This window comes from Nematolebias whitei, chromosome 11, assembly GCF_014905685.2.
Source record: "Nematolebias whitei isolate Nwh7 chromosome 11, NemWhi1, whole genome shotgun sequence".
NCBI lineage: Eukaryota > Metazoa > Chordata > Actinopteri > Cyprinodontiformes > Rivulidae > Nematolebias > Nematolebias whitei.
The window spans coordinates 40084239-40097162 of NC_056508.1; the positions used below are offsets into that span (position 1 = coordinate 40084239).

The 12924-nt window shown below is 40.2% G+C and overlaps 1 protein-coding gene across 1 annotated transcript in view; it reads right to left on the reverse strand.

Moving 5' to 3' along the window:
• Positions 1 to 12924, reverse strand: part of mib2 (MIB E3 ubiquitin protein ligase 2) — a 45162-nt gene that overhangs the window by 8719 nt on the left and 23519 nt on the right. Inside the window, exons 4-13 of the mRNA XM_037684529.1 lie at positions 12818 to 12924; positions 10042 to 10236; positions 9378 to 9520; positions 8881 to 8988; positions 8686 to 8790; positions 7701 to 7863; positions 6985 to 7118; positions 6361 to 6509; positions 5954 to 6110; positions 3374 to 3528 (exon numbers count right to left, since the gene is read on the reverse strand). Coding sequence (XP_037540457.1) covers positions 3374 to 3528; positions 5954 to 6110; positions 6361 to 6509; positions 6985 to 7118; positions 7701 to 7863; positions 8686 to 8790; positions 8881 to 8988; positions 9378 to 9520; positions 10042 to 10236; positions 12818 to 12924 — 1416 coding nt within the window. The remainder of the gene's footprint in view (positions 1 to 3373; positions 3529 to 5953; positions 6111 to 6360; positions 6510 to 6984; positions 7119 to 7700; positions 7864 to 8685; positions 8791 to 8880; positions 8989 to 9377; positions 9521 to 10041; positions 10237 to 12817) is intronic.

Consider the following 12924-nt stretch of genomic DNA (forward strand, 5'->3'; position numbering starts at 1 on the left):
TATATATATATATATATATATATACTAAAATAAACTACTACTTGTACAATTATTCCTACTTTGCAGTTTTTCACTTTTCACGGGGCTTCAGGGTACAGATCCCCGCGATGAATGAGGGAATACTGTATTAGTGAAAACTAAAAGATTAAACTTAAGTTTTATTTGTTAGCTTAGCATTTGAGATCCATGTACATTTTGTGGCTCTGAAGACTGCAGGCTTCTGACTTTAGGCATCAATTTCTATGATGATAAAAGTTAAAAACAATTAAACGCTCTGCTGGCCAATGTTTACATCTAAGAGGCTACTTTTATTATTTCATAATAAATCGGAGCAAATGGTGGCGTTCTGTCCAGATCAACACCATTGCAGACTGTATGACATGTACAAAGCAAAGACATGTACAAAGCAAAAACTTGTCCAAACAGGAAGTTGTCACTGTCTCAGTGTTTGACATCAGCTTGAACAGACCTGCAGCTGTTTCAGAGTTGTTAATCTGACAGGAAAGCTGACAAAACCAAGAAGCCATGACTCTTATGCTCAGTTCTTTTGGTTTGAGATCCATCTGGTAATTTTTAGATTACAATGTCATCTTAAACACATGAGGCATGAAGAGCTCAGGTTTAATTACAGTGTGATCTGAAGCCACGATCAGAGATGTAAGACCGTCAGAACTTTCTTTATGCCTCATGCAGCCGGGCTGATGTTGCGGCACAAGCCCGGGCCGCTCTGTGCCCGAGTCTGCTTTATGAAATGTGAAATTGAAGACGGCGGCTTTAGCGTGCGCACAGGAAGCTGGCAAATCACCACGGAGGCATCGGCGTGACACAAACCAAACTTTCTGTGGATGTTAGGCCAATTTACTGCTGCCTCTGCAGGATTTCACCGTGTGGAAACACCGGTGTCGCAGAGGCTGATAGACGATCCCGACGTCCTGTATTACAAAATAAACCAAGCGAAATCAAGTAGACTACTTGAAAGCACACATTTGCATTTCCACGTTAATTCTCAACCATTCTAGTTTACAGTCTATAAATAGAATATATATGAAATTAACCACAATCAAAAAACATCAAGCAAAGACTGACTAAATGAAAAAGCTGTTAAACTAATTGTGGTAAATTTGCTCGAACTATAGCAACCCAATAGTACTGATCTCAGCTGCTTTATTCTAATGAGATATTTTGCTAACAGTACACACAAAGCATTATTGCCCTTTCACCTTCAGCAGTGCGTAGTAATAACACTTAGCCAACAACACAAATAAGATACCGAGTTCATCTTTAAAATTCTGCTTCACCAGTTGCTGAATTGCAAAAGTGTCTGCGGTAGCATAAAAGTAAAAGTTCAAATGCAGCTTTTATTAATTTCACCGACCTCTTACAGCTTTGAGAGGCTCATTAGCTGTTCACTGCTGAAAGCCTTTTTGTTAAATGAGTTGTCAGATAGAACTTGGACTGCCTTTGTGATTTAAAGGCTGCTAAGGGAGACGTTGCTGGAGGTCGTTCGTACCTGCATTGCAGGTCTGTATGAGTGTGTCTGCATGTGTGTATCTGAGGCACTGAGGGAGGGTCCTGTACAGCTGTTCCAGCTTTACAATCAGCTTCAGAAACCTCTGGCATTTCAAACACATCACTTACACCTGAGGCAGCCTGTTGGGTAAAAACAAAACTTTTTTACTTTTGTACCAACACTATTGCTGTATGTGCTTAAGCCTTATATAAATACCGTATTGTTTGGCTTATAAATCACAATTTTTTTGCATAATTTGCATGCCCTGTGACTTGTACACTGAAGCAACTTGTTTGTTTTTTTCACATATTTATAAACCAATTTCGGCTTGCCATAAACTGCCAACTTCGTGCAGCTCCGGGATGACGCCTGGAGCAACCGTCAAATCAGCTTCATTTCGCTGCACCGCCCCGGCAAAATGCAGCTGATTTGACCACTGAAGTGCATTTATTAAGTAAAAGTTCAACTGAGACACACAACTTCACAAAGGCATCTTCGACACACACATACAAAAGTATTGTAGTAATTACTGTAGTATTACTGAATACCCAGATTACTGTGGGTATTGACTGCGTGTCAATGCCCACAATACTGACCTACAGTATTTTTAAGTCATTATCGTTTGTGTTTGCAACTTGATCAAAACTTAATGAAAGCAGAATAAATGCCATAACAGTAAAAGTTCTGACTCCGATTTAAATAAAACCTTTTTATTTAATTTATGTAGTTATTCTCTGGGCAGCACGTCTCATCCCCAAAATGCCCCCGGGCGCTTTCAATAGCTGCCCACTGCACCACCTGGTGGTGGATGGGTTAAATGCAGAGACTAATTTCGCCATTGTATGGAAACATACAGTGCTGACATTGTGATGACATTATTATTATTATTATTATTAACTTTTATTTAACTAGATGAATTTTACTGAAATCACAGATTTTTTTTTGAAGAGGGCCTGAAGGCAGCCTAACATGCATGTTTTTGACTGTGGGAGGAAACCAGAGAAAACCCACACAAACACGAGGCGAACATGCAAACTCCACCCCAGGTCCAAACCAGGGATTGAACCCAGGACCTTCTTGCTGTGAGGCAACAGTGCTAACCACTACTCCATCGTGCTGCCCATTTTTAATTAATGACTTTGCTGATATTTGTAGAAGACTGAATTGTTAAAGTAAAAAAAACCAATAATAAAACTGAATAAAAGCTAAAATTAGCCAAACTGTAGCTAATGGCTAAGATGAGCAAACTGTCAGGTGAATTCAGGTAAAGGTTTATAGATGTTTATCACTGCTAATGTTAAATTAATGTTGAAGCATGTGTGTGAGGAGCAGAGAGTTATTTTTCTCTCTCAGAGAAGAGCCTGCAGGCACCTGACACCTCCGAGTCCAAGAGGTCGAGGTCATCGTGCAGATAAGCATATAAAAACACTTCCTGTCCACTGTCTGGGGCAGATCTTCACGGCCGAGGCTTTAATGAGACATCTGTGTAAGCCTGTGTGAACTCTGCCTTTGCAAATAAACTGGGTTAAAAAAAAAAATTTCTCCCGTCTTCATGTGTGACTTTTTAGCTAAATAGATGATGAAAATATATTTTTATCTACTGTAACACAAACCATAGCTAAAAGCTAAAAGTAGCAAGAAAGTAGCTGCTAGCTAAAAGGCGTCAACGAGACAAGCAATAGTTCTGTACAAAAAATTTTAAAAATATATGCTAAAGCAGACTTCAAAAGGAATGTTTTGAAGAAACTGAAAATATTTTATTAAACCCTGATTTACTGGGGGTACTGACCACCAATAAATCTGGAGGTCAGTACTTCCGTCAGTGTGAAACATCAAGCATTTGTTCCAATCACTGCTACTTACAGTTTGTTCCCTTTGAGTGCAGCATGGTGCAGCAGGTTAAAGCCTCTGTGGTTCTGCTGGGTGAAGTCAATATTGGGCACGACGACGAGGATCTCGATGATATTTCGGAAGTCTTTAGCGATGGCATCATGGAGCGGCGTGTCCCCGTATGAATCCTAACACAGAAAAAGAAAACGGTGAGTGAATCTGTTAAAACTCCACTGGTCCTGTACATTTTGGAGCATCGCCTTGCTTTCTGAAAGTTTTGTGTATATTCCTGACACACAAAACAAAATAGGAACAGAAAACGATAAGAGTTTAAAAAAAACTGCCTCATAAATCACCGATTATGAGAAAACATCCCATAAAAACAATGTGGTAATCTGCTAATGTCTGCTGGTTAGGTGATTTTATTCATTCTTAATGTATTATTTCTCAGTAATGACACATAAACAGGAATAGACCATATGCACATTTTCCAAACACAAAACCAAAACAAACTGACATGTTTTTTAGCTGAGTAATCACACTGTTCAAGCAGAAATAAACAAGTTAGTTAGTCAAATCTGGGCCTGCTCAAAGGCATGTTAGACCAACTGAAAAATCCCATTTAAACAGATTTTATGTCGTCGTAATGAGGCTGCGAGCTGAAGTAATGACAAGTCACAAACAGCGTTAATGACCGTTTACTGTGTGCAATTCTTCTAACATCACAAGTAACCTGAATGTAAAAACCCTCACCTATATGATGCTTTGACAATCACCCTGCTAACATTACAAATTTGTTTTTTCAGTGTATTTTCTGAAATAATGGTGGATTCAAGATTTAAACCAGAGAACTGTCTTCTGTGGTGGATTATTAAATGTTGTAGCAGGTCACAAGTTCAACAGAGTACAAAGTGTCTGCGGAAGTTTTGGCAAAAGTCAAAACAAAGCAGGATGTTTATACAACAAAGCGGGCACGTGATCAGAGCGTGCATGAATCCCAGAATCAATCACCCAAGAGGAGCTTCACAACACATAGGTGCCCCATTCAGAAGTCACAACTAGGCCTGTCATGATAAACAATAAATCAATTAATCGCAGGATAAATGAAAATTATCGACCTCATTTTCATTTATCGGCTTTATTGTTTCTTCGTGTCTCTCTCTTTCTACTGAAGACACTGGATGACAAAAAGCTCAACTCCGGTGCTCTTCACTGACCCCTCCCTTTCTCTTTTCTCATTAACCGTCCAAAATTACGTTTTTGGATCGTTAAAAATAGCTGAGAAGCTAAGCTACGAGCTAAGCCAACAGGCCGACCTCAGGGGGAAAAAACCTCAGTCTTTTTGAAGCTCCAAAATTCACGGTTGAAACCCGTGTCTTTGAGCAAAAAGTTTTTTTTTCGCTGCATAAAGAAGTTGAGAACTTGTTTACTGATTTTTTTTATTAAAAGATTTGTGTGAAAAATGCTAAAGAGCTCAAACCACACAGAGCGTCCTCCATTTTGAGAACCGAAGAGACACAGCCCATGTCACGTCAAGGGGCCTCCCTCCCATTTTTCTTAGAGAGACACGCTGCTCGCTCCCTCACTATCCATCCTTCGGTTCAAACGGTCTTATACTGCCATCCGGTGGTCGAAAAAAGGTACTACATGCAAAACAAATTAAACATTTCTTTTTCTTTTACAGTTTTAGACCAGGGTGTGTGAGAGGAGAGAGACAGACAGATCTCAGTAGCGCACTGTCTGAACAGACAGTTTGTTGGGTTTTTTGGCGGGGGGGGGAGGGGCGAGGGGAGAGACAGACGCACATCTGAGCCGTGCGCCGTTTGTACTGACAGTTTTCGAGTGGCGGGGGTGCGTTCAGCGTGAGGGTTCAGCATGAAGGAAGAGGCTGCCTTTAGCTTTTTAGCTAGTGCATCTGAATTGCGAGCCGCTAGTTTAGCGTTACGTCAGTGCAGACAGGTGGTTGGGGATGTGGGGTGGGGTTCGGTAGTCGGGGCGCTCGGTTCTGTTGACGAGGCAGGGCGCCCCGCTTGTATAATGGTAGGGGAAACACTGATATTATTGTTTATCACAATAATTTCTGAGACTATCGCCCAGTAAAATTTGTTATTGTGACAGACCTAGTCACAACATGAAGGACCTGATTCAGTAGTGAATCATCTTTATCTGCAAGTAGACATTCCCTTTTCATCCACAAACATGAAATAGTCTTTAGTCATAACTTTTAGTCCACAAGATCAAGCCAAAAAAAATCTAGTTAGGGTTTAAAGCATTTTTATATTACATCTAGAAAAATCATACGTTTTCACTTTCACACACACTTTTTATATTTTTAGGAGTAAAATTTATCGCACGCTGAGCAGCTATGCTGCTTCATTTTCCCTCAGGACACTAAGTATACATGCATGCATTCAGCGCAAAATTGATTTAGCCACTTGGCATGGTTTCAATTTAAGAAAAGTAAAAATGGACACAAAAATATTTTGAGCCAAACCAAGTATAAAAAAAAGCTGAGGTGAAAAAAAGATTGATTTTGCCGTCTAGGATTTGTACAGCCACTATTAGTCAATGATTAGGTTGAAGGGTTATGTAAGCTGTTGTGCACCTCCTCACCTGGAGATTGACGTCAGCTGAATGCTCAGTGAGCACTCGCACCACGTCAGCGAAGCCCTTGTTGACGGCAATGTGGAGCGCCGTGCACAAGGAGTTGTTCAGGAGGTTCACGTTCGCCCCCTTGCTTAAAAGCAGCCGTGCGATCTCCGCCTGATTACTAAAACATAAACAAACCAATAAGAAATAAAAATACAAATGCATGTGAATGTAGTTTTGCTTTGATTGACAGTAGCATATGGTAATAATGACATCATTTAAAAAGGTGCTGACTTAGATTTAATTTGGGAATATGTAAATAATCACACTGGTGGAAAATAAATATGAGCACCAGAACAAACATGTCAAGCAAAAACAATTAACTTCTTTGCACATGCAAAAACATCTACAGGACCGGTGTGCACCCTCACCCAAAGGCAGTATAGTGCAAAGCCGTGTCTCCGTCTTCATCTTTGACCTCCACTGAGCTGTTGGCCTGTAGCAAAGCCTTCACCACCTCCATGTGGCCTTGGTGAGCAGCAACCTGCAGCGCAGTCTTCCCTTGGTTCTTGACGTCCACCTGCCAAGAACACAGACATCGTTGGAGCTTCATGAGCAGAAGACGACGTACGAACACTGTCAGAGTCGATCACAGACTGGCTGGAAGTAATCTCTGCACGAACAGAAATAATCCCACCAGGATCAAATAAAAAATAATCCCACCAAGTTGCGCTGTCATTGCGTAAGAGAACAGCAAGAGCACAACAAATAATCTTACTCTGATTTAACTGTGTGACATTTCTTACAGTTAATAATCATCCCACTATTACAAATTATATACTGAGACATGTTTATGTTAGGGAAAAAAAAAAAAATTTCTCTTGTGCTTGTTGAGTATAATCACAGTGTCAATTTTTAAAGTGCAGTACTGCCAAATCGGAACCATTTTTGCCATTTGCAGTCCCCTCCCGCTCCCAACAGTCTTGTTTAACGGTTGGAAACAGCTTCTGGAACAGACAGCGGACTGCAGCAAAGAGACGAAGTGCTGCACTCACCTTGTCCGGATACTTCTGCACCAACTCCCGCACTTTGCTGGCACTGCCGTGCGCTGCTTCGATGACCAGCCGGCTGGGATTGTCCTGCTCTGTGGACTGAGACAGCAGCTTCTCCAACACTGAGATGACAGTACCTGAACAGAGATACAGGAGGAGAAGAGGGGGTGGATGATGTGAAATGGGGAAAACACAAAATGATGTGTTAGATTTTTTTAAAATTCCACCAACAAACATCCTGCAAAGGGACAAAAACTCAATGTTGGCTGATGAATTTGTCAGGACTGAACACAGGAATGAGTCAAAATGTCCCTCCATGCAGTGAAATTTGACCACACTCACACACACAGTTATGTTTTCACCCTTCCATCGGTTGTAGTGAACACATACACAGAGCTGACGTGATAAAGAGCCTGCTGAGAACCTCTGACATGATGACAAATGTTTGCTGAGCTGCCAAAGCCTCTTGCTGTCAACATGCTGGATCATGACATGCTACAGGAAAGAGCGCTTGAAGGAACAGACACCCTGTTCACACATTAATGCAAAAAAATAAAATAAAGGGCCACGGATGAAACTGTAGCAGCCTGTATGGGAAAGCATGCAAAGCAGAGCCAGAGCTGGATGGAACGCTGGGGAGGAAGAAAGAATGCAAAGACAAGGTAAAGCTGGAGCAGTAGAGTTTGAGATGAGCCCCCTGGTCCCAGAGGAGGCCTTACTTCCAGAGTCGTTGGGGTTCTCTGCTGTCATGAGGTTAGCATCTACCTCCGTGGGCTGGGCTGTGAGGCACGCTGGGTTGAACGTCCACGTCTGGCCTCCAAACGCAACCCGCAGGTCTCCATCCGCATATACTTTCAAGACCTTCCCAACCTGGCCAAGCACCTGTAGAAGAAGAAGTAAATGCAAAATACATAACATACTGTTAGGTACAGTCTATCCCAAGTACCCGTCACTGGTCACACCAAGTCCAAAACCATGAGAATTTTTTTAAACATTCAAATAAACCAACTTTAGTTGTGTAAATGCTGACTTTTTGTTTTCCTGTTTTTTTCCATCCATCTTTACCCTTTTCTTCCTTTTTCAGGTCACGGGGGTCACTGGTCCTCATATCCAGCAGTATGCCTTTTATTTGTAGTAGCTTTTATACTTTTCACAACATTCAAGTTAAGTTACAAATATTTATCCATAGAAATATATTCAGACCTCTTCTGTTTATCCAAGAACATCGTTCTCTTTGAAATCTGCTTCAGGTTAATTGATCTAGTTTGTCTTTTTATGCCATGTTTTTATTTTTTAGCCGTCACTTTGCTACTTTTAGGTTTTAGCTAGCCTTCTGCTATCCTGAAGCATAATCAATAATCCAGGTAGAAAAACCTAACAAAGTTAAGTCAGGTCCTCTGGAGGGATGCAAAAAGTAAAAAAAAAATAAAAATGAAAATAAAATAAAAATAAGAAAATACTAGCCTTCTGCTAGTTTTACCTAGGCTTTTGCCACTTTTAGCTAATGTTTTACTTTTAGCTTTATTCAGTTTCAGCTTCTTCGTCAGTCATTTAGCACTCGGTGTGCATTTTTGCAGAAAATACAATTTTTCTAGCTCACAGCTCGATTTGAGCTGCATGAAGAACAAACGCTGGGCTAAAACAGCATGCAGACAGATTGTTTTCAAGCTCCAGTTTGTTAATTAAGACTGTAATTTTGCATACAGGAGACATGCTGTCTGTCCACTCTCCGTGGCCGGCCTGCAGTCTCTTCACCGTCTCCATCTCGTCCAGCACTTGTACAAGTTCACCAACTCCGAAAGTGTTGACCTGGAAGAGAGAAGGGTCCAAGCTGAAACCATTCTGACATTGGAATGAAAAATAAAGTCCTCTGGCAGATGCTTATTGGTCATTTTGTACCTTGGTGAGTGCTCCTGGGTGGAAAGTCCAGCGGATGTTGTTGCTGTACTGCACTCTGACATCTCCTCGGTCAGTTATTCTATGAACTGTCCCGATTCGACAAATGTACTGTGAACACAAAGAAGCCATTTCACCCTGGGCACCCCCTCAGTGTGTCTGTGAACTTAACATTCCTTTTAACGGCTGTGATTGAAAAGACAGATGCTCTTTTTTTATTCTGATGGAACCTCCATCTGGGCCACTTTTAGAAACACTCTGCACATCAAATTCTAGAGGCACTATGCATTGTGACTATGAAGCCATAAATATCTGAGCATTACATGTACGATGCACATTATGAACGCATATTTGTATAAAAAAGCACTGGTGAAAATAAATCAAGTAAATTTCAACTTTCTGCATTCCTTAGAAAATCAGTCTGGTTGTTGTTGAGTTTGTTTTCTTCAGTTTTTTTTTTTTTTTTAGCAATCTAAACCAAACAGGAAAAGTTTTCATACCTCTGCCATTTTGGGGTTCCACCCTCCATGGCCCTCCTGCATTTGTCGCAGGATGTCCACCTCCAAGAGACATTTGACCTTGTCGCCCTGCTGGAAAGAGTGGCCGTCAGCACTCTCCTGACGCTGCAGCTCTGCGTGGTCTCCTGAACAAACAGGCATCGGTGTCAACAAAAAGACAAACTTTTAAAAGAAGAAGAATTTAATGCATTTTAGAATTATTATATATACACTGGGGATGCACCATTTATTTGGCAAGTGACCAAAATCAGCGCCTTTTCGGCTCGATTTATTTGAAGAATGGCAGGCACCAAAAAAAAAATAATAATAATTACCCTTTCTGGTCTATGAATGTATCAGATACAGAAGCAATTTATTTTTTCTTTCTTGCCAAAGAAGTGTTCATCCTGTTATCTTGTGCCATTTTTATGCTTTGTGTACGACTCTCAGCTACTACCGCACCACATTTAACTCACTTTGCATACTTTGTTAGAGTTCATAAATAGATATTGAATCAATCTGAATTAGACAAAATCTGAATCAACAACTCTGCAAAAAGTTATCAGCTGAAAAAAATAAATAAATAAATAAATAACAGGAATCAGTGAAATTCCAATGTTTATAGCATGGTAATGTCCAGGAATGATATAAAGAAGTGCCTCCTTACCGAGCTTGGGAAGGTGATCTTTGTAATAGAAGCCTCCTTGACCATCCAACACATACTTGAGGTCTACCTTGCCCTTGTGGCCCATTCGGTATACATTGGTAGTGCCGTTTGACCAGGTAACACTAGCCACGCTGCGACCAGACTCTGTGTCCCAGCCGCGAATGTCCACTACCTTCCCAACCTTACCTTCCCCACCTACACGTACATACACAGAAACAAATACACAAAATATATACACAAGAAACAACAAGGCAAGAAACTGCAGGAGGAGAGACAAAAAGAAAATCTGACCATGACAAACAAATAGTTGATTCATGAATAAAGGTGGTTTGTTTCAATGAAAACATGTAAATGATGCAAGAGTACAAGAAACATTTATACTGATTGGTCTGAAGTTGCTGCAGAATATAATAGAGTGAACCTTAATTTAAAAATAAACAAAGCTTTTATGATGAACTACAAAGAATAATTACAAGCAATTGCCAAAAAAACAACATCCATCCATCAAAATTAGTCAGAAAACACTTTGAAACCTTTGTTAATCTATAAAGTCATTAAATTCCTTGAATTCTTAAAACACCACCACCTACACCTGTTACAGCAAATCTCATTGGACTGTTGGTGACGAGCTGGCAACACAAATTTGGATCAAAATTGTGAGAAAATATGCTAATTTTCTGTTGCAGTCTCACTAGAATTTGAGTATTTGCATTAAAGTACATTGTACATACAATTTCTAAAAAACATTTTAGCTGTTTAGCTGTTAGCAAACCTGTATTCTAAGATGTGCACTTTATTGCCACAATCGTATGCATCTTAGCATGTTTTGGACCCACCTTGGCAGCCACCCCCACATTTAACCTTTTATTTTCATTCAACCTTTATTTAGACAGATAAATCCCATTGAGCCTCGAGAACTCATTTACAAGAGAGACCTTTTAATCTACTGGAATACGAAAATAGGTAAATTTAGACCAGTTTTGAAATATATGTTTGTATATGTATTTATATATATGTAGCCCAGTTTGAACTGTGCTATATAGTACCAACTAAAGTGTCAAACTAAATTCATAGTAATATAATTTAAGTTTAAAAACAATGTCTAAGTGATAAAAGTGGAATAAATATGAAAGATAAAAAAAACTCCTTTGTCATTTAAAAATGTATCAATTTAAAAACAGTTCATATCTGGTCAAGAAAATCTAGTTTAAGCAGACTGAAACAGGCAGTTGTCAGTTTTACTACGTTCTTTGAATGTTACATAAAAGTTTGTTTAAGGGGTACATGCCACGTGGAAGCGTCACAACCTACTCTTTGAGTTGTGCCAAGGGTCAACCTTGTTCAGTTATTTTTTTTTGTATTGGATTAAGCATTTTATTTTGCCCATTTAGATGGGAGTGGGTGGGATTAATGGTACGCTGCATGAAATGTGAGTCTGTGTGAAAACCAGACCAGCCAGAGAGCACAGTGACGCAGATGTGGGACAATAACAGAGTAAAGCTGTCCATTACAACCGTTAATGCAGAGTTGCCGACTGTAACGGACTTTAAGAAGCATATGAATGTGGACCAGGAGCTAATCTTTGGACCTGCCGGACAACTAGAAGTTCCCCATTCAGCCGTTTTAGTTCCCATCAGTGAGGTTGATGATATCGGTATTCGTGTGACATCACCTGCCTACTTCCTTTACTCAGTGCCACATTAAAGGGATTTCCACATCTACCTTTTCCCAATCTCAAACTTTGAAGGACATGATATTACTACAAATTTAGTTTAAGACTTTAGTTGGTACTATATAGCATAGTTCAAACTGGGCTACATACGTTTTTTTAAGCATGTTCAAAATTCAAGTGTCCAGGCTGAAAACTTCCACACCTCATGCAAGGAAATTGAGAACTCCAGCGAGTCGCAAACCACACGGAGACTCCTTTGTGAATGCCACTTGCCAACTAGTCACCAGCGCAGCCCAAAGCTTAATCTGTGAAACAACAAGTCTGAGGAGAAAAACCTGAGCATCATCAGATCCCTCCTTATTTACTTACTGTGTGTACTCTTTAAACCTGGTGACTGATTTAATTTAGGCCCAAGTTTGTGATTTCAAAGACACCAAAAGGACATTTTGACTCATTCGTTAATGTCAAGAAAAGGAACCATTCTAAATAAATAAATAAATCTCAAAATGAAGTTCAGGCAAGCAAACAAACATACTACCACTCAGAGTTTTAGGAAAGTGAACGTTCATTTAGCTCCATTTAGTGTGGACGTTTGTTTTCAATTAAAACCCCTTCAAACATAAACCAGAACAGGCTGATAGTATCTGAAAGGAAAACCATTCTTCAGAACAAAGTTAGATTATTGCCATGAAATACAAAACTTCAGACTCACAAGAAAGCCACAAAAACACAAACAACCGCGAGAGAGACGTTCCGTTTTCTCAGCAGATGCCTCACAGGGTTTAGGTGAAAGAGCTTTTCAGTTTAAGCAGGATTTTTAAATGAACTGCAGCGAGCATGCTTGTTATAAAACAACTCAATAAAGACACAGACGGGCTGGCACATCTGTGGGACAGACTCGGATGATTCACTGGCAATATGACTGCAAACGCACACACACAACATTGTTCAGGTTAATGAGGCGTGAGGTTAGAATGTTATCACGGCGTTTAAAGGGTGAGACATTTTGAAAACATACTGTTCCAAGCAAAAAAAAAAAAAAAACAGAAAAGAAGGTGGTTGTGTCATGTTAATGAGATGAACAATTCATACACGCACACTCACCGTCTTGGTTGCCCCAGTCCCAGTCCGGTCCACGAACCACTTTAACTCCCTGGAAGATTCCTTTGAGGATGATGCGAGGAAGGTTCTGTCTCGGTGTCAAGCTCACT